Source organism: Cyanistes caeruleus, chromosome 4, assembly GCF_971803275.1.
Source record: "Cyanistes caeruleus chromosome 4, bCyaCae1.hap1.1, whole genome shotgun sequence".
NCBI lineage: Eukaryota > Metazoa > Chordata > Aves > Passeriformes > Paridae > Cyanistes > Cyanistes caeruleus.
In genome coordinates this window covers 60,459,032-60,483,872 of record NC_141704.1, presented here as the reverse complement: position 1 = coordinate 60,483,872, position 24,841 = coordinate 60,459,032, and the positions used below count along the sequence as shown (strand labels likewise).

The 24,841-nt window shown below is 45.8% G+C and overlaps 2 protein-coding genes across 17 annotated transcripts in view; one reads left to right on the top strand and one right to left on the bottom strand.

Moving 5' to 3' along the window:
- Positions 1 to 6,495, bottom strand: part of ARHGEF5 (Rho guanine nucleotide exchange factor 5) — a 33,303-nt gene extending 26,808 nt beyond the window's left edge. For 2 of the 6 annotated variants that reach the window (XM_086885119.1, XM_086885120.1), the window contains exon 1: positions 6,415 to 6,495. Coding sequence is in view for 2 of the 6 variants with exons in the window: in XM_023919099.2 (XP_023774867.2) it covers positions 5,305 to 5,337 (33 nt within the window). In the remaining 4 variants the exon portion in view is untranslated. Of the gene's footprint in view, positions 1 to 4,789; positions 4,868 to 5,304; positions 6,046 to 6,414 lie in introns of those variants that run through there. The other 4 variants (XM_023919099.2, XM_023919101.2, XM_023919100.2 and 1 more) reach the window with 4 other exon arrangements.
- On the top strand, positions 6,161 to 24,491 carry LOC111923361 (uncharacterized). Of its 11 annotated transcripts, none has more exons than XM_086885130.1 (9): positions 6,175 to 6,508; positions 12,548 to 12,634; positions 17,660 to 17,790; positions 18,219 to 18,389; positions 19,624 to 19,734; positions 20,165 to 20,224; positions 20,313 to 20,758; positions 22,733 to 23,922; positions 24,243 to 24,491. In XM_086885130.1, exons 1-3 carry the CDS (start codon positions 6,179 to 6,181, stop codon positions 17,669 to 17,671), a joined length of 429 nt encoding a protein of 142 aa, XP_086741256.1. In that variant the 5' UTR covers positions 6,175 to 6,178; the 3' UTR covers positions 17,672 to 17,790; positions 18,219 to 18,389; positions 19,624 to 19,734; positions 20,165 to 20,224; positions 20,313 to 20,758; positions 22,733 to 23,922; positions 24,243 to 24,491. The 11 variants fall into 11 exon arrangements, 5 of the variants coding, with proteins under 5 accessions (XP_086741254.1, XP_086741256.1, XP_086741257.1 ...); XR_015285711.1 differs by lacking the exon at positions 6,175 to 6,508 and adding an exon at positions 6,611 to 6,740 and having other exon boundaries at positions 17,615 to 17,790; XM_086885128.1 differs by lacking the exons at positions 20,165 to 20,224; positions 20,313 to 20,758 and adding an exon at positions 8,506 to 8,578 and having other exon boundaries at positions 6,161 to 6,508; positions 17,615 to 17,790.
- The last annotated feature ends 350 nt before the right edge of the window (positions 24,492 to 24,841 follow it).

Below are 24,841 nucleotides of genomic sequence, written 5' to 3'. Positions count from 1 at the left end.
GTCCTTGCACTTCCAGGATAAGGCACATTTCATTGTTCCAGCATACCTCCAAATTACTCATCTTACTCTTTTTGCCCCTCTCCAAAATGAAACAGCTCAGTTTACTCATTGTGCAGGGGCAGGAAGACAAGGTGAATGAACTGTAGGAATGATGTGAGAGGACAACTGCCTTCCCAGATGGCATCAAAACAAGCAGTGCTCACCCTGTGCCGACAGGAACACCTTACAGCCTCCCTTTCAGCCTTCCCCACATGCCCTGACAGAATATTCCCTCTTCCCAGCTGTGCCCAGGAATGAGAAGAGAGTGACAATGCAGTCATGTATTCCCTATACACATCATCAGTTATTATTAATAAATTACTGGATGACTTGAGTGGTAAACCCATCTCCCTCGATCACTTGCACATTTAAGAAAACATGCCACAACCCATGATTTGTTGTAAAAATATGGGATGGTCCCACTTCCCTTTTCCTGTCTCTCCTCAGCATCCTCTCTCTGCCCCAGGGTTTGTCACATCATAGAGTCAGGACAAGGTTGTGTGTTGTACTGCAGCCTTGCCAGTGCTAACCCCCCACCCTCCACCTATCCTGAGATTCTGCTTGCCTGTACCTGGGACATGCCTTTCCAGGAGAAAACACCTGGCTTATGAGTTGGACTTCAGTGATCCTTGTGGCTGCTTTCCAACTCAGGATATCCTACAGTCTTGTGGGGAGGGGTAGAGAAAGGAGAGGAAAGTGCATCATTCCCAAAGCACTCTAAGATCTACCAGCTCTACTGTATTCAGACTCGAACCTGAGTGAGAAATATAAGATACTGACAAATATCTTCTTATTCAAAGCAAGTCACAGAAAAAGAGAACAAACAATTAAAAGAGTTGCTTGAGCCATACGAACCATCAGGACTGAATCCTCACAGTTCTAAACACCATACACTTCTCCTGTCCTGAAGAGCTTTCAGCATACTCAGAACATCCCTTCTCCCCTAAATCCAGCAACAGAATGGCAATAGACACACTGCACCTTGACAACTTCACTAGCAGCCTGGCAGCCCTCACCTGTAAAACCAGACAGTGATCTCGGAGCACCTCAGAAAGCAGACTCAAATGTTGCAGCTGGATTACATTTCATAGTCTAGAGTTACCCTTGGATTGTACACTATGGAATATCTACAGTGAAACTTCTGCATCTAAACTCAGGCTTAATCCCAGGATTTAGCCTGCAGCCCAGACCCACTAAAGACATCTGATGCTACAGCATCAGAGCTTTGCTAGGCACTGGTATAACATCTTTTCTTTTCCTGTGAAAGCTATACTCTTCCCATCTGCTCTTTCCAAGTTCCCACGAGCCCCTCATTACAGACAGCAATCTATAGTGAAGATTAAAGACCCAGGCAAGATTTAAGCTTTTCAAAGAATCTGTGGAGGCATTTTTGATCATTCCATCTGTAACGGTGAGTGTAAAGCACACATACCACATAACTTAAACATCCTGATTTTTTGCAGATGCACAGCAAGATCACGGGCAAAGCATCATCTTCTTCTACTACTCCTCCCAACAGTGGCCTTTGTGTTAGTTTAACGCTGCTTTGTGCATCTATTTCTATTATCAAGTGAATATGCAAGTGTAACCATGGCAGCCACTTAGTGGCAGATGTGAACAGGGACCATGTCTAACTAGTTACAGGTCTGCTTGTAACCCACACTTGTGCCCCCTGATTATCTCTGGGCTTCTGCAACGTGAACAAATCATGCCCTAACATGACCAGGATCCTAATCTCCTCCCCTGCCTCCAGAGAGATGCATTTTGGATTCATAAACTCTAGTGCTGCATTCGGTGATGAAGCAGGAGCTTCCACTCACCTCCCCCAGTCACTCCCAATGCAAGGCTGGGTCTGCTCATCAGTGTGCATCAGTGCTCTGCCCATGGAGGGGATCACCCAGCTTGTGGATCCCACTGGATCACCCTAGCCTGGCCCAGGTAAAGATTTGGGAATTTCTGTGTATGATCACTAGGAACCCCAGTGCTTAATGCTCTGAGTACGAGAAAGGCCATGGGCAGTGAATCTCACACACTGAGCTCCTGCCTGCAGCTGGGTGTTCAATTTGAGATCACAAAAAGGTGGTTTGGTGTCCAAATGTCACATACTTCTCCATGACACTGCAAATAGGATAAATTTTCAGGAAGTGAATCTATGGCCATCTCTGCTTCAATGCAGTATTCTCCCAGAAGCAGGTTCCTGTGCTTCCTCACACCTCAGTTCCCTCCTCGTGTGCTATCCAATTACAGTTTCTTCATCCACTCCTCCTCAACCTCTCCTAGCATCAGAACACCCTCTATTTTGTATACATTTACATATGTGTGTATGTTTATCTATGTGAATTTGTACATGTCATGGTAATCACCTTCCCTCTTCTAAATTTTTCCCACTATCAAAACCAATAGCCCTCCCCCTGACCTTGCACTGAACTTGTACTAAAGTCATGGGAATTTCTTCTTCAACTTCATCTCGCTTTTAATCCAATCCCCCAAACATAAGGTCAAAACAAGTTCCCACCACAGGCTCTGTTCCTCGTCGTGAAGTGTTCTGCATGAGACTTGAAGGAATGGTGTCTAAAATAATAGATGGGGAATGGATTTTGTCTCAGCAAACCAATTCTACTCGAAGGGCAAGAAAGCTGTAGTCACTTGTTAATGGAAGAGACAAGATTAATGAAGCTTTCCCAAAAGGGCACCCCACCCTGCTCAGCACTGAGCACCACAGAGACCTCACATCTAGAACGCATGAATGCATTAACTTGGAACTTTTCTGCACCACTGAACCCTTCATAGGTAGCAGTGTGCCACAGCCAAGGCTCAGACCTCCTTCTTCTTACTTTAAATGCTCTTTCCTACACAACAAATTTCAACACACATTTCTTGCCCAAAGACATAAAAGCAGTTGACCTAAACCCCGCCCTGGTTAAACCCAGTTCTCCCAAGCCACACGAGTTACCTGCACTACTGAGTAAATCAGGGCAGCTGCTCTCACATGGCAGCTGCAGAGGGAAGGCGAAAAGATACCTTGCTTTCTATGAAGATTTAAGGTAAGGCGTACTTGTGACAATTCTTAGTTTCACCAACTCTTCACCCTGCCAAAAGGAGTTCCACCCTCTGCCCTTTCTCTTCTGGTGGCAGAGGTGCACGTGTGGTCTCACAACAAACCGCAGCAGAGAACCAGCAGAGATGACAACAGGCAAGCACAACGCCTTCTTTCAACAGCAGTGCCAGCTGAGAGGATTTGTGCAACCACAGCCTGTTTATCCAAACATAGAAACACAGGAACTAAATGTGTGATTCTCTCTAGCATCTAACCCTGCTGTTGGAAGAGGTTGTCCCTCACGATGTTTCTCATGCCCAGTGTCACACTACACTTCTTCAGCAATCTTGGACCACAAGGCAGGCTAATCCAACTTCCATACTTTTTCCCTTTGGGGAAGGAGGTTAATATTCACTTGGAGCAGTGGCTGGACTGATCTGAGGCTGCTTGGTCACCAGAGTCAGTCCTAGGGAAGCCGCAGGAGCTTGCAGTCAGGACTGTATGAGAAGTGGATCACTCCTTCAGCAGCAGCACGTTGTGCTGCTGGGCTGCTCATCATGTGAAGCCCAGCTCCAAGCAACACGAGTTATTCAATCACAGCTCCCAGGAAGCCCTGCCTGCACACAGACACCAGGCTAGGCACCCTCCACCACTGCTCTAAACCATACTGATCACCCAGACTCCAGCTCCACAGCTGCCTCTTCTCAGAAGGAAGAGCTCAGCATGGCTAGCAGCCATGGGCTTGCAGTACAACAGGCCATCTTTTAGCTGGAACATGTTGTCCTGGCAGCAACAGGCTCTGTCACCTGGCACGGAAACTTGTAGCAAGACTTTATGGTTAGGAGCCAGGCTGGACCGATGGAGATAAGAAATTAGCGAGGGTAATCAGCCATTGGAATAATTTACCAGGGAAACCAGTGCAGCCTATCACTTGATATCCTGAAATCAAGACTGGGTACTTTTCTAGTAGAATTTTGGGTTTGATGCAGTGATAACCAGCTGGGAATGTAAATACCTGCCAAGGGTCAGGTGAAGGTATCTGTCCCAAGCTGGCTGATAGTCTGAACACCAACTGTGTGATTACCTCAGGAAAGAGGGAAATAACCTCTCGGTAGAGTGCAAGTGCCAAAACAATATAGCAAATTGCAATTGCACTGAAGTCACTTCTGAGCACTTCATTAAAAGATTCAACAGGCGTTCAGTGAGATTCTGCAAAGTGGAAAGGAATTGCAAAACTTCCGAGGCATGACTACTGAAATAAACTAGCTGTGGATAATTTAGCCAAACAGTAACTAAGCAAACAACATCAACTGGAAAGATACCAGATGACAGAAAGCACAGTAAACTCTTAGAATCAAACATCCTTGGAAAAAAATGTGATTCCAATTAAGAATTTGAAATCCCTTGTGGGCTGTTCCTTAAATTTTGCCTGGGATAACTATGGAGAGTGAATGTAATATGAATGCTAACTAATTGAATAAAACAGCCTGCTTTAAACAAGACTCCAAAGTAGATTACATTAAAAAGGAAAAAAAAAAAAAAAGAAAAAAAACATCAAAAACTATAGCACAATTTGGCTCTTTCCTGCTAGAAAGCACATGAAATAAGTGAACCATAAGAAAGGATAAGATTCAACAGAACAAGCACAAGAGTATCCATCTGAAGTTAGCAGGATGAAAAAAAAAAAAAAAGGCCAGTGGAAAAGACTCTTACCGTCGAATCTATTAGGATACACAAGAGGTTCCCAGAGGAAATATTTGCGTCCCACTATTTCAGAGAGCAGGATCATCAACTTCAAGTCCAGTTGTCTGCTGTCATGAGCGACTGGACCGTATAACCCCACTGAGATTCACCCAGACCACGAGTCTGCTGCACAGGCAGGACAGGACAAATGCCACCCTCCACCACCACCTGGTTCTACACAGAAGCCAGCTAGGCTCTTCCAAACATTAACAAAAACTAAGAAGAACAAAGATTTGTTACAACTTCAAGTCTGATTATGGATGCCTTCTCCTCGCCCAACTCAGGTGCAGTGCTGAAAATCTGGGTCACCAATACATCATTCCTCCAAACTAAGCCACCTCCCTCCGATGCAACCCTTTAAAAGGACTGTGCCCTTATCCAAGCTATCTCCAAGTAATTTCCGTTATGGTTCTCCAAAAAGACAAGGAATCAGGTCACAAAACTTCCAACAACACATTACACATGTGGCTTGGTCCAGGACTTACAGGCACCCCCACTCCAGAAGCCAACACGGGCATCCATATCCAGCAGCGCCCTGGCAAAGTTTGCAGCAAGTCAACACCGATGAGCTGAGCTCAGATCTCTGATCCCATAATTCCTACCAGGTTTGATGCGGTCTGAGCCAATATCTGGGAATAAACGAAGCCTCAAGCAAGGACAAACATGGGTGCTGGGAGGACGATGGGTCTGATGAGAGCCGTGGGAGCGCCGGATCCCCCCCTGGCAGGCTGGCTGGGACGCTGGGGTTGCCATCGGAGCTGCTGCAGTGGCCGGGGCTGCAGGAAGGAGGCAGGAAGGGAGCAGCAGGCAGGGATCTCGCCTTTCGCTCCTCTGCTGCTTTCCCTCCGTGACAGGCCATAAAAGTCACGAGGCAAGGAGGAAAACAAGAAGGTGTCCATAGTTCAAGCACAGCACCCCCGCGACTCCCGGGCCGCAGCTCCCGGCGGGAGCTGAAAACCCGGCGAACACCGTGGGATCTCGCTGCTGCGTGGGAGGCACCATTTCTGCGAGAAGAGGCTCCTGCTGCTACTTGGCAGCCGAGCCTGGGAGCGGGCCTGCGCTCCGGGCCCTCCCTGCTGCCGACAGCGGGCGGGGGAGAGGGGGGCGGCACGGGCGCTGCCGTCGGGGCGCGGAGCCCCCAGGCAAGGATGCGGCCCCCAGGGGCTGCCGCGGGCCGGGCGGACCGGAGTCCCTTCGCCGCCCACTCGGGGGGCACCGGGGCTCCCGCGGCGGCCGCGACCTCGCGGAGCTGCGCGCCCCGATGGCGCCCGCACCGCGCGTCCGCACCGGGCCCGCAGCGGGAGGAGCGACGCTCTCCTTCCCCGGAGATCCCTCCTCCCGTCCCCCTCGGGTCCTAAAATGGTGGGTCGGCCGCCCTCCCTCCCCTTCCTTCTCCCCCTTATCCCGTCCCCTGCCCGCCCCGCGCTCCCGGAGTCCTCCTGTCGCCCCCGCCCCGGCCTCGCGGGGCAGCCGCCCCTCCGTCCGTCCCGGCCCGGGCTCCGCGGGGATCCGGCACCAGGCCCGCGCCTCTCCCGGGAATACGGCAACGGCGATCCCGGGAATACGGCAACGCCTCCCCCGGCGGCCGCCCTTACCTGCGCCGGGCTCACATCGCGGGGCCGGGGCCAGCGCTGCCCCTCCCGGCGCCCCTCGGCCGCCGCCTCGCCGCCGCCCTGTGCGGGGCCGCAGGTATGTCATGAGTGCCGAGCGCGGCTCCAGGTGAGCCGGGCACACCTACAGGAAGGCAGGCGGGCCGCCCTGATTGGCGTGCGGGGCCGGCGGCCGCGCTCCGACGGCACCGGGGCAGGGCAGGGCAGGGCAAGGCAAGGCAAAGCGGCCGAGGGGCCGCGGCGGACACGGCGGCTCTGGCCTCGCTCCTGGCCCCGGCTGGCCACAGCCCCTCGACACGTTGGAGCGGAAGGTATTTTCTTTAACTTATTTTTTTATTTTTTTATTTACTTAAATTCAGTAGTAAGAGTATGGGTGAAGGTGTTAGAGGGAAAGCCCCACGAGGAAGGCTCATTCTGTTCAGCATGGGGAAGACTGAGGTCGGAGCTCACAGCAGTTCTGCAGCTTCCTCATGAGGGGAAGAGGAGGTACAGGCCTTGATCTCTGCTCTGTGTGACCCGAGGGAATGGCGGGAGCTGTGTCAGGGGAGGGTTAGGGTAGGTTTTAGGAAAAGTTCTTCACCCAGAGGGTGGTGGGGCACTGAACAGGCTCCTCTGGGCAGTGGTCACAACACCTAGCCTGACAGAGCTCCAGGAATGTCTGGATAATGCTCTTGGGCACAGGGTGGGATTGCTGCAGTGTCATGTGCAGGGCCAGGAGCTGGAGTTGATGATCCTTGTGGGTCCTTTTAAGTTCCAGACATTTCTGTGATTCTGTAATAACTGTGTCCCTCTTAGGTTTGGACACAGCGCGTGTTTGCTTTGCCTCTGGAGCACACCTGACCCACCACCCCAGGTGTCTGGACCACCTTAAGAATTAGAGATGCTTTTTATTTTTTAACCCTCCTTCATTATCCGAGTCTCTTGTTTTCCCACTCCTCACCTTAACACGCATGAGCCCTTTGTGTTTCCTCCCAGCAGGCACCTGGGGGGGGTTCAAGGAAAAATGTTGGGTTGTCCTAGGCTTTGTAGGATTACAGGATCCCAGGCAGAATTACAGCCAAGATCATCAAATAATTGTAAATTAATGAAACACCCGAATTCAGAAGAAATTGACCAGGACGTTGGTAGAAAAACTCTGTAGGCTGCATTAAAAAGCTGAATTGAGAGCTGCAATTCCTGGGCATTCTGTCTCTTGTAGGTACACAAGCACTTAAAGGGATACAGGACTTATGTGAGGGTACACTTTGCCATGGTGTATCATATAGATCTTTGCTCACGAAAATTGCAAAGTGTGCAAAGAATTACTTTAGGTGGCTGAGGAAGGCATTACCTATATTCTATATTCTGTTTCTTCAGCTTGATATCCAGGGTTGTTTCCTTGCTAAGTCTGTTTTTTTCTCCTAATCATTTCCTGAGGCTTGCAGGTGTTTATCCTCCAGGATGTGCTCTGAAGCTTTCAGCAAAAGAGAAAGAGCTTGGCTCAACCACCAGAGAAACCCTGCAGCCCACACCCAGGCAATCCTGAACCCTCCCTTCCCTGTGAGACCCGCGCAGAGTCTCCCAGGAAGGAAAACTCCCCTCAGAAGTGGCACACTGAGAACTCTCCCCAGCCAGCCATAGAATCATCCTTGTGCCTGCTGCAGCCTTCTGATTCAATTACTCCTTTAATTTGTTTGTGGGGGTGCCTTTTTTCAGCAGGGTGGATCAGCTCCTGCAGCTGAGATTCCCATTCCACATCACTGCATTTACAGTCAGCAGCGAGGAAAGGGATGCTTCAAATTCCCAGAAGCTGACTCTAGATCATGTCTTATTTTGGTGTCAGACCTCTGGGACATTATATAAATAGCCAGTGCATCTTCCCACTGCATTTTCTAAGTTCCTAGCAGCTGGCAGCGGGTTGGAGTTGGTCATCATGACTGGAAAACTGTTCGTCTTCTGTCCAGAAAAGGGCAACTTATTGTCCGAGGTGGCCTTAACATCTCCCCCTGTCCTTGGCACCTCCAGCAGCTTCAGAGGCAGTTTTCTGTTTGGTTTTGTAGATCGTATTTTGAGATAATTTGCTTTCTCTGCTCGCAGCACAGAGAGTTTGAGTGCCTGAACACATGTGGAACCCAGCACAGTGTGATCAGGAGAGGGCCTGTCACATGCTGTGAGTATCCCAGGTAGATTGGGCTGTACTGTCTCCTATCCCATCAAACTCTGGGCTGCAGCAGCTGAGTGCCTAGTATGTCCCTTTCCCTTCAAGGACATACCTCCTTGGAATGTACACATATGTATATATCCCTGGATATATATCCCTGGTATGTCCCTTCCATGCAAAGGGGCCCAGCACCAAGAGCAGGGCCCTGTGCCCTGAAGTGCTCCAGCTTCCTGCAGTGACTTGTGCTGTCATCAGGCTGAGGGGCAGTTGGGACATTAACCTCACACTCCTCCCACTCCGACATCTTCCTTGTAAACATCCCGTCCCGCTCAAGTCCTGTGTTATCACATCCTCTCTGCTCTGCCCAGACACTATTCTGGGTTTAGCTCTATATGCAGAGCACACAGCTGGGCATGCCAAAATCCAGACAGGCAGCAGGACAGAACAGTAACTTGGTTGAGCTGCTGACATATCACAAGTACTGCGTAAGAGTGGAGTTGTTGAAGGGTCTTCTTAAAACTAAAATCATCTGCTTGAGCCCTCCTTGGAAAGCCAGTTTGCTTCCTTAGATGTGTTCAGCAGCTCTACCTCACTCCACGCAGATGCAAACCTGTGCATGTGCATGAAAAACCTTGGTAATGATGGAAGGGAGCAGAACAGAGAGCTTGGAAGCTGCAGCACAGTAAGTTTACACAAGCAGCAAGTAAAACACCCATTCCCGGTGAGTCAGTCCTGGCCGTTTCCTTCATTTCCTCCAAGGCTTGCTGTAAACATCCAGCGGTAGCGGCCCTTCTGAAATCCAGTCGTCTCCCTTCCTGCTCCTTGTTTACAGCTTTCCTTCAGCAGGGAGCAGAGTTCCAGCCTCCTGCACTGCATTTCACTGCAGCAGGCTGATGAGAGAAGTGCAGACCCTCCCCTGGCCTCGGCTCAGTTTTGGTACCACAGTGCTCTTGTTGCTTTTGTGGGTACCAGCACCTTCTTGAGCTACAGCAGGTGCTAAGAGAGGAAAAAGCATCACAGTTGCACAATATGTTTTTTTTTTAAATCTTGAAAGCAGCCATATCATTGACAGAGGCTCTTTATCCCTACCTACAAAGCCATACCTTTGGATTCAGTCTGTTAGGATGCAGTGGGGTATTTTGTTGTTTTAAGTGTGCAAACCATGCCTCAGAGATACGAGTTGGAGCTTCCCTGCTTCAGACTGAGGTGTATCTCATGCTCTGATTTCCCCACATGACAGCCGCTAGGGAAGAGGACTATTTTAGGTTTTTTTTCTTGGTATGTTTACAGGAAGTTCTTTGTTTGTGGGAGTAAGCTTGGGTGCCTTAGTCTGAGAATCCACTTCAGTGCCAGTTGTGGATGCAGTTACAAGGGTGAACTCCTGCTGTTGTCTGGGAGAGGCATCATTTATTGCAGGTGTTCAAGAAACTATGGGCTTCACCCAGACAAATACTGATTTCCACGATCTTTCCTGAAATTTGTTAAAGGAGATGTCCAGGTGGCTGTGACAGAAGAGTTTAGGAAAATACAGAACCAGGAAATTCCTGCAGGTGATATAGCCAGAAATGTTTTTCTTTGTGAAACTAGGTATAAATCCACATTGCTGACATAACCCAATGAGTTAATAACAGTGGCTCTGAGACAAAACCCATACTGCCAAAGAACATGAACATCCCATGACAAGAACAGACCAAAATAGGCTTCCCCTATTTCCTTCTCAAGCACCTTCTCCTGGGAATTACAAGTAGCCTGCAGCCAACAAGTGACCTAGATACAATGCTGTGTTTGCTCTTATGGAGTAAAACCAGGAGCAAAATAATCCACACAAATTATATATCTCTATAATCCCTATTCAACCTTATCCAGGGTTTTGGGTTGTTTGGGTTTTCTTCATACAAAAAGCAGTAAAAATTGTTTGTACAGATGGATACCTGCATATGAGCAATGGAGGGATATTTTTTTTCATGATGAATTATGTACCAGTTACAGTGAAGGTCCACATTGGATGGATTAATTGTGAATGGCCTATTTAGTGTGTTGTACAAATTTTTTCCAAAGTAATTGCAGTGCCTGGCCTGATGTGCAAGTCAGACCATTGTGCTACACAGCTAAATTCCCCCTTTTTAACAGGGTCTGCCAGGAAAATTTAAACAAATGGACAAGGCTGCAGAGTGTCTTGAGACAAAGGCTACTGTTAGGGGCATGAGAGTAAGGGATGGTCTGGAGAGTCCTTGCCTGTCAGCCACAAAAGGTGGTAGAAGAATGTTTTTATTTGCACACATCCTGTAGCCTGACACTGCCCAACAGTTCACCTGGTTATAAGCTCCTGCCTGTTATAAAAGGGATGAGGTGGTTCTGAACTTACAGATGTCAGCCTGGGGGAGGCTGATGGGCTTTCCCAGCTCAGTTTACAGCTTCAATCCAGACTGATACCAAGGGAAAATGACTACTCATGCCACAGCTTCAAAAAGATGCACACATGAAATGTTGGTTTTGTTGACCTTCCCTGATTCTGATGGAACTGGGGGTAAGAATGGCCAGTCTCAAACAGCAAAAAACAGGCAAGATTGCCTCAGATGTTACTTTAGTTTCACTGAGGATGTAACAAATGTCATCTGGGCAGAAGGCAAGACAAACTACTGCTCAAAGCATAGCTACAAACCAAAGAAAGAAGAAAGACATCCCTACAATGCTCAAGATTTCACGTGAACATCTGCAGCAAAACATGACTCAAAACGTCACATCTATTTACTTATATACTGTTTTTTGAAAGACAGTAGGAAATAGCTTCAAAGTTAGTCCTTTGAAGCTCCTTGGAATAAATATTGGGGAAAAAAGAGCTATACTGAAGGGGTTATATTCTCTGAAGCAGCTACCCAACTTTTAATGATCCATACTGTGGTGAGAGCAACCTGTTTCCTCACCAGTAGCATTTGGCAACTCAGTGATGAAATACTCAGTAGAACAATAGTAAGCTCCTACATTTTTAGGAGGATTTCCCTTAACCAAACCTGCAAAAATTACATTTGATATATATAATGCGGTATAACATCACATTCTTTTCTTCCTCTTAAATATATGGCTTTTTAAACCCTATTCCCACCTGATTAATATATGGAGATTCATATGGAAGTGCATGCAAGTAAATAACACAAACTTGAATTTAAAGTTTGTTTTTTTTTTACAAAATACATAGTGCAGGGAAAGGGTGGTTTATGACCAAGAAGATTAACGAGGGTGTTTTTTTGGTACTTTACACTGAATGTCAGCAAGCGTCTTTTACTGAATAAAATTATTGCAGTAATTTCTGGCCTGGAGTCCACACATATCAGGATGTCCATGGGCTACCTGAGGAGGATCCACAAAAGATACCCAGGAAATACAAGACAATACTTGTAAATAAGGATCCAAAAAATAAAAGCAGGTTGAGAAATCGCAGTGCTTGATGCTATTAAGATGCCTCCAAAAGAGCAGAAAGACATTATGGAGAAAAAACATGTACTGGGGGAATGAGTAGTGAGACAAAGAGGAAGGTAGGAAAGCTTTTAGTGGGCTTTGTCTTTTCTCCACTGTCCAAGATTTTAATTTTTGGTAATCCAAGATCACAACAATGATAAACCCAGAAATACCACACAAATTTTGTAAAATCTTAATGAGGACCGGTTATGCAAACACTTCCAAACAACCGTTCCTTTATAGCAATCAATACAGGCAATTCCAAGCTCATTTAGAATTTCAAAGAAATCCTTGGGCTTACCATTTTTCTGCCCTGAGATGCTCCATGCAAAGCATACCCCAAGTTGCTTGTTCCTGACAGGTTCCTTTCCCAGAATGAAATCCCCAATTGCAGCTTGCAGGGAGCCTTTGGGAAGCAGCTCTTGGTTTCGTGTGGTGCTTCCCATTTGTTTGTTGTGGGACTCTGAACTCTGCAAAAAGCTGGATTTTTCCCCAAATCCTTCTGTGATTCTTCTCTTACAGCTAAATCCTTGTGCAAATCTGAAGCAGAATCTTCATGCTGCAGTAAATGGTTGCCCAGCCCATGCTACCTTTCAAATCCACATGCAGGTAATTGCTGGATTGGAGTCTCAGCCTTGCTCTTTACCTGCACCTCACACACTGAGGTTTCCCTTTCTTCCTTAGCAGTGAGAAAAAGCCTAAAGATACAGGATCCAGGATAAAGAGCATTGTCTACTTTTCCCCTTTGAGAAGTCCTGGAGAACATTACTGGGACTCTTAAAATACTTCCACTCCATTTGGAAAATGCTAAACCAAGAACTTGATCAGAGTCTTCCTCTGTACTTCTGTATATGGATGTTGATGGCAATAACTTAAGTTGGGCTGGGGGCATGACACTCAAAGGTTTCTGTAGAAATGATTCTGAACAAACCAACCAATTCACTACCAGAACATCTAGAACACTTCATTCTGCTTTTCTGTTTCTTTAAGATTCAGGTAGGCCACTTACACTGTGGTCATTTCTTCAGGCTTTCTGCTCCAGCTATGAACTCTAGAAATAAATTACTGTAAGGGAAAGGTGGAATATGGATAAAGTCACACCACTGCAAGTAGTCTTATTTTAGTCTAGACCTGCTGAAATAGTTGGGAACTACCTCTACAAAACTGAGCATGGAGAGCAGAAATGAAAGCAGCACACTGCCTTAGAGGGGCTTGCCAAGTACTCTGGTTCCAGCTGAAAGGGAGGATATGGCTGTGTAGGAGCTGCACATGTGCAGGCTTTTCCCCATGCAGGCAGCTGCAGCACCCGGGTGTGTGCAGCCAGGTGGGAGGATGACACTCAGCAGCTTTCCCCTGTGCTCAGAACAGCTGCCTCTGCCCCAGCCCCATCCTGCCCCTCCCTCTGCACTCAGAAACCCCTGTGTCAGTATGTCACTTTTTCCTAGCTGAGATCCTCATATGATAATGTCCATTTAAGTCTTGTTGCTTGTGCTGTAGGTCAGTAGTAAAGATGACTCAGGCCAGCGCTTCACTTTCCTTCCTCTTGTTAGCTAGACACAAAATCCAGCCCACAAATAATCTGTCCCATTCACCAATAAAGACAATTCCCTGTTCATTAAAAAATTGCACACAGAAGTCCTTAGTTTGCATTAAGGTCCTCTTCAGTAGCTGTGAAATCAAGCAGTTAAAAGTTCAGAAATCCCAAATTCTCCCTGCACTTCAGATTACTGTTTGGGATTTTCGTTTTGGTTCTCTTGGTGGACAGAATTACACATAGTAGCATAGCTTTTACCAGGATAACACAGTAATTTTTCATCATAGTTTTTGCAGAGGAGGATAAAAGAAGCTGAAATGTGCTTCCCTCTCTGTTCAGTGTCTGTGTACAAGTCCTGGAGGTGGAGATCTCTGAGCCTGGATGTGTAATGTGTAGTGCCCCCTTACGGGAAGCTGTTCTGATGCTGATTCCTGGCTGCATCCAAGTGAGAGAACATGAGCCCAAACATCATTCTGTTTGTTGTACCTGCTCCTCTATGTTGGTTGTTGTCACACCAGCAGGTTTAAAGAGCAACTGCCCTTTTCCTCCCTCAGATGGTTTTTGTTAGGATTGGGCACTGGATTACTGTTAAGGCTTTCTGTCAGAGTGTTCAAGAAACATCCACCATTTTATTGTAGTTTCACCTTTTTAAAAAATAAAATCTCTGGGATTTTAGCCACCCATGGTGGTTTTCCTGGAAGCCCTAAATTTATGTAACATGAGTCCTGTAATTAGATAACCAATCTCATAATAGAAAAATGAGCACATATTCCTGAATCCCCTCCATGATGTTGGCCTCTTGTATACTGAGAGGATTCTCTGTGCCCCTCATTCCTCTCAGTTCTAGAAAAAGCACCTTTCCCATAGGATGGACTTTAAAGATGGATGTGAGCTTGCACAGAAATACAGTCGTGCACACAGGGTGGGGAAGCATTGTTTGTTTGGAGTTCTGATGCTGTTGTTGGAAGGGCAGACTGAAGCAGGATTGTTTCCTATGAGCAAAGGCACATTTTTCATGAATTGAGTTTTTGTTCTTAGTACACAAAAAGGGCCTATTTTCTGATTGACACTGTGTGATATTTTTAGTTTTCTTTGCATTTAGTTAAGAATAGCACAAGAATAATCCAGCAAATAAAACATAAAAGCAGAATGACCCTATAAAAAGAGTGGGGTTTCTGCCTCAGCAAAAAACTTGCTGCATTACTGTGGAGGCTCAGGGTGTGAAGTGGCTGTGGTAGGAGCCACATTCTTGTCCTGTGGTCAACATGCATTGTCACAGACTCTCTCTTATGACATTTTCACACCTCCTGAGACACATGAATTGAAGTCCCCAAGGAATCAGAGAATAAAGAAAGACCAAAAGGTGGTTTAAAAGTTGGCTTGTCACAACTGTAGGTAGATGTTTGATGTTCCATTCCCAGCACTTCCCCCTCCCTTGTTAGTGATTTTTAAAAAAAACATGTGAATTCCATCATCTTAGTAGGGTAGTCGCATCCAACCCCAGCTACCCCTGTGCCCTGGAGCACTATCAGATTGTTCTCTGTAATTCTGGGAGTTGTGCCTCATATTCCCTGCAGGATTCCCAGCAGTGGCTTGGATATCTTTGCCTTTATCCCACATCTAGTGCTGGAATGCCTTCCTGGCAGGTCTTAGAGTGAGTACATTTCATTTAGGGGCTGGTTTCCTGCTGGGGTGCTTTCATTGATGCTGAGTAAAGAAGGGGTGAGTGCTGGCTCCAGCTCTTCTCATTAGGAGCAAACAGATCAAGCTTTTCTCTGGGCTCAACCAGCTGATCTTGAGTCGGATCAGAATTCTAATCAAAATCCTTATCACATATATGCTCTATGGGAATCTGCCTAGATTGTTTCAGCTGAGATACCTGTTCATCAACTCAAAAACCCCCTAACTCTATATCCTTTAGGTACTCCATTACACTAAGATTTCCTGGTGGCCTTAATTATTTCTGATGGACTGGGAAGGTCAGAATGCCTCTCTATCTTGGGAGCATTCTCTGCAGTGGATCCCAAAAGAACGGTATGGTCTGGGTTTTCTTGCATTGCCTGAGGTATCTTATGGTCCTATACCATCAGATGGTGGAGAGATGATTCTATGATCTCTCTGTGAGACTGGCCCAGGCCACAGACGTTTTAATAGGAATAAAAGCGCACCACAGAATATAAAGTGTCTGGCTGCTGCTTCTCTACATGGAAGCAGGAGATAACAGAGGAGAAAGGTTGGTTGCAGGAAGGAGGTGCCATGTGACAGCATTACAAGGTCTTGACAGCATTTACCTGCTCAACAACTGCAGGTTTCTTTGAGAGGAAAGATCAAAGTTTTCTATCCAAATAATATTTTGCATTTAAATGCTTGTATTGAAATTAGGATTTGTAAATCTATGGTAGCTTTGTTATCCAAACGCAAAACTTTTTACTCATCACCCATATGTTTAATGATCCATATGACATGTATGGATGGTTTTTAGTTTATTTTTGAAAAGGGTAGATGGATTTTTCTTTCCAAAGGCTAGCTTGGGGGATAGCTTGGCAGTTCATCCTCTACTGAGAGAGCGTGGTGATGTCTGGTTAATTTCTGGTGCAGGGAATTTCACAACCTCCCACATAATCTTTTCCAGCTCTGGCTTATGCAGAGAAAGTTTTTGCAACATCTACTCTTGTTCTTTTCTCCTGTCTTCTTCTCTTTCCTGGAAATTAAGTTGGTTAGATCTTATCTCTGTCCTTCCAGCAGTGTAATCGCTGCCTCTCTTAATAGCAACCTCTTGTGTACTGCAACGGCACTACCATGTCTTGCCCTATTTCTAGCCTTCTCCTCTAGACTCAATAAACCCAGTTGTGTTTCTTCACAGAGGTTGTTTTGCAAACCTCTTAACACTGCAGAAGTGTTCCCACACCCAGCCTGCACCAGTCTGGCTGTTTGCTGTTCCCTGTCCCGTGCCAGTGGTGGCTTCTTGCTTCTCCCTAGCCATGTGCTGCTGCACCCCCTTCCCTGTTCCCAGTGGCTTCCCGCAGTGGGGTTGGCCAGGATTCCAGCGTGGGTGTGGGGGGCCCTGCTGGGCCAGGTGCTGGGAGCAGGTGCCAGGCCCCCAGGCCCTGCCAAGCACAGGAATCAGCATGTGCAGCTCACTCCTCGTGCATCCCAGCCCTGCCAGGAAACCAGTCTCCATGGGACTTTGGGGCTTTGTCCTCAATTGCCAGGTTCAGGGAAGTCACCAGCTCTCTCCTCAGGGGCTCCCAGATCACAGAATCAGAGAATGGGTTGGGTTGGAAGGGGCATTAAAGCTCATCTCATTCCAACCCCCTGCACATGTTCCACTATCCCAGGTTGCTCTGAGTCCCATCCAACCTGGGCTTGAGCAGTTCCAGAGATGGGGCAGCCACAGCTTCTCTGCCAGGGCCTCACCACCCTTACAGTAAAGAATTTCTTACTTGTATGTAATCTAAATCTACCCACTCTCATTTGAAGCCATTCCCCCTCATCCTGTCACTCCAGGCCCTCGTAAATTGTCTCCATCTTTCCTGTAAGACCCCTCTGCATATTGAGCAGTCACATGAGGTCTCTTCAGAGCCGCCTCTTCTCCAGGCTGAACAACCTCAGCTCTCTAGGTCCAGCCTTAGAGGAGAAGTTAATTAATTTCTGATTGATTTCTGGTAATCTGCTTTGGAGATTCTCCTAGGGGGAAGAGGTTCCAATTTTCTAAGGAGTGTTAGCATTTCAGGAAGTCCTGAGGAGGAAGGGCTGATAAAGAATAGGTATAAGACATCTCCTTCATTTTAGGATCCAGCTTCCAGGATCAGTTCGAGTTATGTAGCTTCCTTGTATCAGCTGTTCAGTGGAAATCTTGGTCATGTGCAATGTTACAAAACCAAATCCTTCCAGTCTAAAAAGAGTGCAAACAGTATCTAGAGAGCTCATTATTACCAATATTCTAATTAATACTTTATTATAAAATTGGCACATTTTGCTGTCATTTATTTCACTCTCTTCCCAATACCCTTCTCCCCCAAATTATCCTTATATCATTCCCATGTTCCCAACAGATTCAGTGACCTGATAACAGGTATTTTATCCTACTGCCTGGACAGGACACTGCTTAAAATGCCAAAGAGCATGGACAAGGCAGTTTCTCCCTGCTGATCCTCCCATGGGGCTTCCAGTAAGAGCTTTCTGCTGCACCTGGTCACTGATCCGTGGCTACAGGAGCATTGATCCCTGGGTAAGAACCTGCTCATCTCTGATTCCTTTACATGCTTTATTTGATTGAATGAGACAGTTCCTAATGGGCAGGTGACAATGGGCTAATAAAAGCTGTATTTCCTTCAGAAACTAGAGGAAAAAACCATCTCCAAGCCTGTCAAAATTACACCATGAAATTAATCCCCAAATCTAAAAATATGTATTAAAATCAAAAAGAGTGTCTGAACTGTTTTTGCTTTTGAAACTTCTTGGTAGAAACGGACACTGTTAGGTGGTAATTCATCTGCTGTGTTTTAGGTGTCTAGCTTAGGAACAGGTGAATCATGCCCTAGAAGTGCTGCTTCAATATTTGAAAAAGGGGCTTTTCTTTTCTATCTAATAAATCTATTCTCAGTTTGTTACTACTTAAAATATTTTACTTTTTTTTTTTATTTATTTAATATCCAGTTAATCTTCACTCGGGACAAGGATGGGCTAATAATATATCTTCCTGTGAGAACTGTGGTTTCAAAAAATCAGCCGTTTCACTCCTGTGATTTTGCAGTTGGTCTTCTGGCAGGGATGTGTGGAATAGAAACAGTGAAGTTGTAACACCAGAGAAGCCCAGAGGGGAAAAAGGTGAGCAAGTCAGAATCTGAAACAACACAGTCAGGAAACACAGATGATGTGGTTTCACTAAAAAGCTTGTTGGTTCACTAAGAGGGAAAGGGAATTTGTGTATGCATAGCTGTAGTTTTGCTAACTATATATAAAAAAGGCAGATTAATTTATTGCACACACTATCCAATATAGTTATATTAGATGTTATACAATACCAATACTGTTAGAGATTTTACATGTGTGTGTGTACTGTCATAAATTCCAAATCTGTGTGCAGAGCAGCTTTACAGAAAAGGGCCTGTGTGTGGAAAGTGGTGGAATAATTAGTTTTTTTCTAACACCCAGTGATCCAGCTTTTTTAAGTTGCTGAGACAACTGTAAACCTTCAGTATAGCTAAGAAACAGCTGCAGATGGGACCTCACTTAAAGGATGGTTCCCTAACATAAAGATTAACTCGGTGGGACGTAGACTTGAGTTCTAATTCATGTTCCTGTGGTTGTCTCCCAGCCCTAGGCCAGGTTTAGAGGTTCTTCATCATAGATATTTTATTCTCTCTTCTGTATTTGCTTTCCCCTCTCACTGAGCCTTTGTCGAGATCAACTAATGAGTTGCATTCAGTGTCCCTTTTCATGTATAGGCTCTTACGAAAGCTGTATTTAAAAGTAGAAGTGTGTTCATAAACTTTACTTATGAAAAGGGTGATAGACTGAGGGATAAAAGTAATTTTGTTGGGCAGAAATTAATTTACAGTAGATAAACACACTGTTATTCAAAGTAAGCAGCATCCAAGCTATTCTTGGAATGGCATTTGTCTTCAATAAGTATTTTACATAATACATGCAAGTTATTCATGGAATGGAATTCATTTTTCATAGAAGTTTTATGTAATGTTGGACACTTCGGACTCCCAGAAATTAAAGATTTGGTTACAGCATGGTCTCTCATCTTGTTTTCCATGATTTTGATCTGAGAGCTACAAAAGTGGTTGTAATGTGAGGGTTTCTCTTTTTTTAGTTCCAGACCCTGTCAACATTTCCAGTCAACTGCTGTACATGCAGGCCTACTAATAAACCTTTGCCTTCCTTTGTGACCTCTCAGAGATCACTCAGTATGTGTCTTAGTGCCCTGCTCCAAAAAGTCAGCAGCTTGTAAATTGGGAATATGCGATGTGTCTGTCATGACTTCACTTTTGGGAGGTATGGGATGCTATTTTAAAGCATAGCATAACTGGGGGGCCTTTTTTTGTTGCAGGTACTGATGACAAATTCCCCTGAAAGCTCAGACATTATTCCTTGGGAAAAGTGAGTGTCAGGAGCCTGGTTATGGAGCCATGGGGCCATTTATGGACAGCCTTTGCTGGAGGTAGGTGTGGGCCACAGCAAACTTCAGCCAGGTTGGAGCAGGAGATACTTTGCCTACTAATTCATGTCACTAAATGTGCATTTTACAATTATTAACAGTGCAATTCAGTGGAAGAATGAATCAGGTCATTGGTATTTAGTCTGAATCAGAGTTGTGAAACTCAAGTGACTGTGCAGGAGGGAGGTTACCATGATGATGTGTATAATCCAGGGAAAACATGTCCTTGTGCTTACACCTTTCCTTGTATTTCTTCTTGCTTATGTAGAAAACCTGAAAGATTGAAAGGCTTTGAAAAATTCCCTAAATGAAATTGCTGCTTGTCATCCCTGGATGCAATTCTGAGATTAAAAAAAACCAAACAGTTTTTGTACAGTTTTGTAATTTCCTGGGACAGCCCCAAAATAAGTGGTGGCTTTGTCCATTTTTTCAGAGTGCTGCTGCAGTTGTGATCATCATAAAGAAAAGAAAACACACAAATGAACCATGCAAAGTAAGATGGTTTGTGGTTAGACTTAATGACCTTACAGGTCCTTTCCAGCCTAAAATATTCTGAGTAGTTTTGTTTGACCTCATTGCAGCCTTCCAGCATCTGAAGGGAACCTACAGGAAACATGGAGAGAGACTATTGACAAGGGCCTGGAGTGACAAGACCAGGGGGAATGGCTTCACACTGAGAGAGAGGAAGTTTAGACTGCATATTAGGAAGAAATTCCCTGTGAGGGTGGTGAGGCCCTGGCACAGGGTACCCAGAGCAGCTGTGGCTGCCCCATCCCTGCAAGTGTCCAGGCCAGGCTGGATGGGGCTCTGAGCAACCCGGGGTGGTGGAAGATGTCTCTGCCCATGGCAGGGAGGTTGGAACCAGATGACCTTTAAAAGTTTCTTCCAACCCAAACCATTCTATTCTGTAAACACTTTCTGTACTTCTGCCTTTGGATGGAGCAAAGGCTTCAGGGAACAATATCCCCACCATTTCTTGCCCACAGCAGCAGTTGGCAAGGCACCAAGGAGCATGTCATATGCCTCAGTAAGTGATTTTAATTTACTAAATAGATATTTTTGCTTCTGAATAAATCTCTAAATTTTTTAATTATACTTTCCATCTTTGTGTCAGAATCACTGTCTTTTGGTAGTGGCCAGTATTCAGCATGTGTCTCAGGCATGGTTTTTGACCACTATAAACATATTTTGCACACTTCTGGGTAACTGCTCATGGCTGGTGTCCTGGCAAATTTTGGTCTCTGCAGGACATGACCTTTAAAAGTACAGGCTGGCGAAACTACAACGGGTAAGGAAGCTGTGAGGAACCCTGGCTGCTTTGCCTGCCAGCAGACTTGTTCAGGCTCCCTGCATTCAGGTTGCCTTGATTCATGCAGGAAGGGGCAACTATACCAGACACAGGTCCATTTCCTTTCTGTGGCACGGACTTGGGAAATTCCCTAGGCTTTGTTTCTAACACAAAAAGTAAGACAGGGAGCTGTAGAGAAGTTTAAATAACTGCTGCCAGGCATTTAGAGCACTCATCCGTGATTGTGGTTTCCCATTTGGTACCAGGGATGATTAAACTCGGCTAAGCCTCTCCTCTGCTTCCCTCATTTTCCTCCTGTCACACTGACACAGCTGTTTGTGTGTCTGTAGAGTGGATTGGATCAGGAACTGATCCAACTAAAAATAGCCAAGGGTAGAGTGGGAAACTTACTTTTCAGCCACTGAAATCTGCATTGTGCTGCAGCTGCACACAGAGCTGGACTGGCACAAGCAGAGATCAATTACACACAGAAGAGGAGATGAGGCTTTTGGAGGAAAAGGAGGTGGAACCAGAGCTCCAATGGGATGAGCAGAGTAGTACAAACCTGCAGCTCCACTCCTCAGAGTTACTTAGCAAGAGATGAACACTGATTCCAGCTGTGTGACATCTGCTTGGAGAAGATTTCTAAACTGCACTGCCTTCTGGAGATACTCCCCTTATGCAAAAAAGGGGCACATTTCTGTTTAATGCCTCTGTTCTGCTTTCTCTTAACTCCATGCTGTTCCCCCCAGGCTCCTGTTTGATGGCATGGATTGCATCATGGCATTACCAACTTAAGGAATCCTGAGATGTTTGTTACCACCCACCCCAGACTGCAATTCTCCCTCACTTGTGCCAGCCTTGCTGTTTGTGGAGCTGTGCTGAGCACTGGATGAGAGAAGCAACCTGAATTAAAAATAACCCAGTGGCATGGCTGGGATGGCAAGAGCTTTAGCCATCCAGTATAATCTGCAGTCACAAAGCAGCAGGAGCTGTTTGCCATCTCAGGAGGTCATGAAAGCCCGACCTCAGAGATGCAAGATTCAATAAAAGGAATATGTACCTTTCAGCCAGTGAAGGAGTCTGGGGAATGAGGAGGCAGGAACCCTTTGTCCATGTTCATAAGGGACACAAGAGCAAACCTCACAGTGCCCCGATGGCAGCACAAAACATTTTCACACAGGCTTTGCTTCAACAGTCCTTCACATGATGCTTTTGGAACAAAAGTTAGTGGCAGTGTGTGCTGTTCTGCTGAGGGATGTTCTTTATTCTGTGAATTAGAGAGAAAGCTACCTGGATTTTTAAGGGTACTGCAAATATGGGGGCTGTGCTATCACCAAGAAAGGGAATAAAAGAGCCTTGTTCACAGACAGCTTCATGGTACAGCGTGAAGTAACAACTTGTGGATGCATTCCAGAAGACGATGTATTACTCTCCTCTGCTCTAAAGAAACAATGCCGCTGCTGTGATGCACCAGCACTAACATTCATGATTACACCAGCAGTGACATCACTTTCATCTACTCACAGACTTGGACAAAGCATCTGTAATTATTCATTCTCTCTTGTATTCCAAGCCGTGTCTGGTTTTCTTCTGGCATCTCTCTTCTGTTCATGGTTCATGCCTCCTGGGTTGAGTATTTTTAAGTACCAGTCATTTCCTTTTTCTTTCCCTCCTGCTTCTGACTTAGCACTTCAATGCTTCTCTCTCCAGGAATGCTCCTGCTAGGAGGTGACTGACGAGCACTGATGGCAGAGGTGGTGAATCCAGAGACTCAGAGCCTGAGGAGTTTCAGGATCTTCTCAGGTTACATTTCTAGAGGAAGAAACTCACTTTCTCTCTACATGCATTCGTGGCTCTGGTCACAACGAGGTGGAGGATGCAGGTGAAACCCACAATGGCAGCTGCATCCCAAATTAACCAAAGGAAAGCAAGTACCTGAAGCTTAGGACAGGATGTGGCTGCCCTGAGGTAAATCCTGAGTGCTTTCACAGCAACCCCATCCTCAGGACGGCCCTGACAGGTAACATCAAGGCTGACCATGCCAGGGAACTCGGATTCAAGAATCCCGACCAAGTACCATCATGTTTTGCCATGTTCTTTCACCTCTCTAAGAATATGAGGAGTTGTGTTCATTGATCTTAATTCTTCCTTCTCTAGACACAGGAAAAATGTTCTGTTTCAGCCCCTTGCTCCCTGCATTCCCATTGCTGCTTCTCTTCTCCCAGAAATTCTAAAAATACCTTTTCAGTAAAGCATTTTGTAGTTCCTGTTTCATCCTACATTCACATAAAAGCTTGATCATGTCCAAAGAATTAGGAAGATGCCTGAAATCCCTCTTATGCGTTCTATATGTAAACTCTGTTTTTCCTGTTTTGCTTGGTATTTCTGCCTGAAGGCATCAGGAGAAATCCAGAGGTCATCTGTTAAAGAAGCCAGGCAAGAAAAAAAAGCAATTGACCAGCAAAGAGGCACCTTCTTAAGTAAAACAGCCAGGTGCAGAGCTGTGGGAAGAAACTTCCCAGTCCCTGTACTGGAAAGGAACTGCTAAGGCTAGGAAAAGGGAAATGGAAGGACACGCAAACACCTGTTAAAAGCTCTGCCATCTGTAAAAGCAGGGACATATTCTGCATGCTTGGAGGTGCTCTGGGGTAAGAAAGGCAAGGCTGCCCTTTCATGAGGGGAAACACTGACAAGACAGGGACTGACATAGAGAAGTCTCCTCTGTGGTTCTGTGCTTGAGGATGGGAAAGCACAAACACCTCAACCACAGTCAGGCAGAGTTCAGCTGTGTTGTGGGGAAGGTCAGCTGGAGGGAGAGACAGCAGAAAATGGCCCAAGGCAACAAATGAGCAGCAATGACAACTGCAAGAGCTCCGGAAAGCAAAAAGAAGCAAATCCAGGTATGAAGGATCATTGAGGGGGGGGGAGGGGGTGGTCTGGAAAGTGGTGACCCTTCTCGCATGCAGCTGTTATCACCCCCAAATTATGTCTTCCCAGCAGCTTCAGGAAGTCCAGCCCTCCCCCAGTCTTCCTTCCTAGTTTTTCATCCCATTTCAACCCCTTCCTCTCCCCCTTCCCCTCACGTGGTGGCCTGGTTTAGCCATTCACCACTGCAATGGCAAAGTGCTTTGGGACACCTTGACTTTGCCTCTGTTGTCTCTTCTGGCCTCCCTTTGCTCAGTCTCCTGAAATTTCCTGTATTTCCTTTTTTTCTTTTCAGAGATGGGGGCTCCAGCTGATGTGTCTCTGGCTATTCAGACCAGTGTTGCTGAGATGAAAAAGAAACAGAGTCTGAAAGAAAAGTCTCCTGTGCATGCAGGGACACTTTTGTTCAATACATCTCAAAAAATATTTTAGAGAATAGACATAAAATACTTCTAAAAATGTACTGAACCCACAAAACACATCTCTTGTCCAAGATCAAAAGAAATATGTTTTTCCAGTCACAATAAAGCAAAGGGTATAAAAAGCTGTATTTCAGTCATCATTATTACATGTATTTTCTTTCCAGCAACGGACTGGAAAACTGGATCCCATATAACCCAGGTGGCACTGAGAAAACAATCTCCTCAGAACCAGATTCTTCTACTAGTAGGATGCTGTGTCACTGCAGAAAAAAAAAAAAGACAAACCACTTTCCCTCATAAAGGAATGGTGAGCACTGAATGCCCTCCTCTGGCTTTTCAGATTCTTTCTGAAATGTGAGAAAATTAAGACCAATTCTAATAATGTCCCTCAATTCTAGATTCTTGAGCTGAGAAATTGATGGGAAACTCACTCTAGGGAGGGAGGGGTCAGGATAACAACACCAGAGCAACA

Excerpts from the sequence above, each read along its gene's own strand:
- LOC111923361 (XM_086885128.1), top strand. The coding sequence starts at position 6,179 with ATGGTGGGTCGGCCGCCCTCCCTCCCCTTCCTTCTCCCCCTTATCCCG. Across the intron at positions 6,509-8,505 it reads CGCCCTGTGCGGGGCCGCAG|CACAGAGAGTTTGAGTGCCT; the intron begins GTATGTCATGAG and ends CTCTGCTCGCAG. Across the intron at positions 8,579-12,547 it reads GAGAGGGCCTGTCACATGCT|CTAAATCCTTGTGCAAATCT; the intron begins GTGAGTATCCCA and ends CTTCTCTTACAG.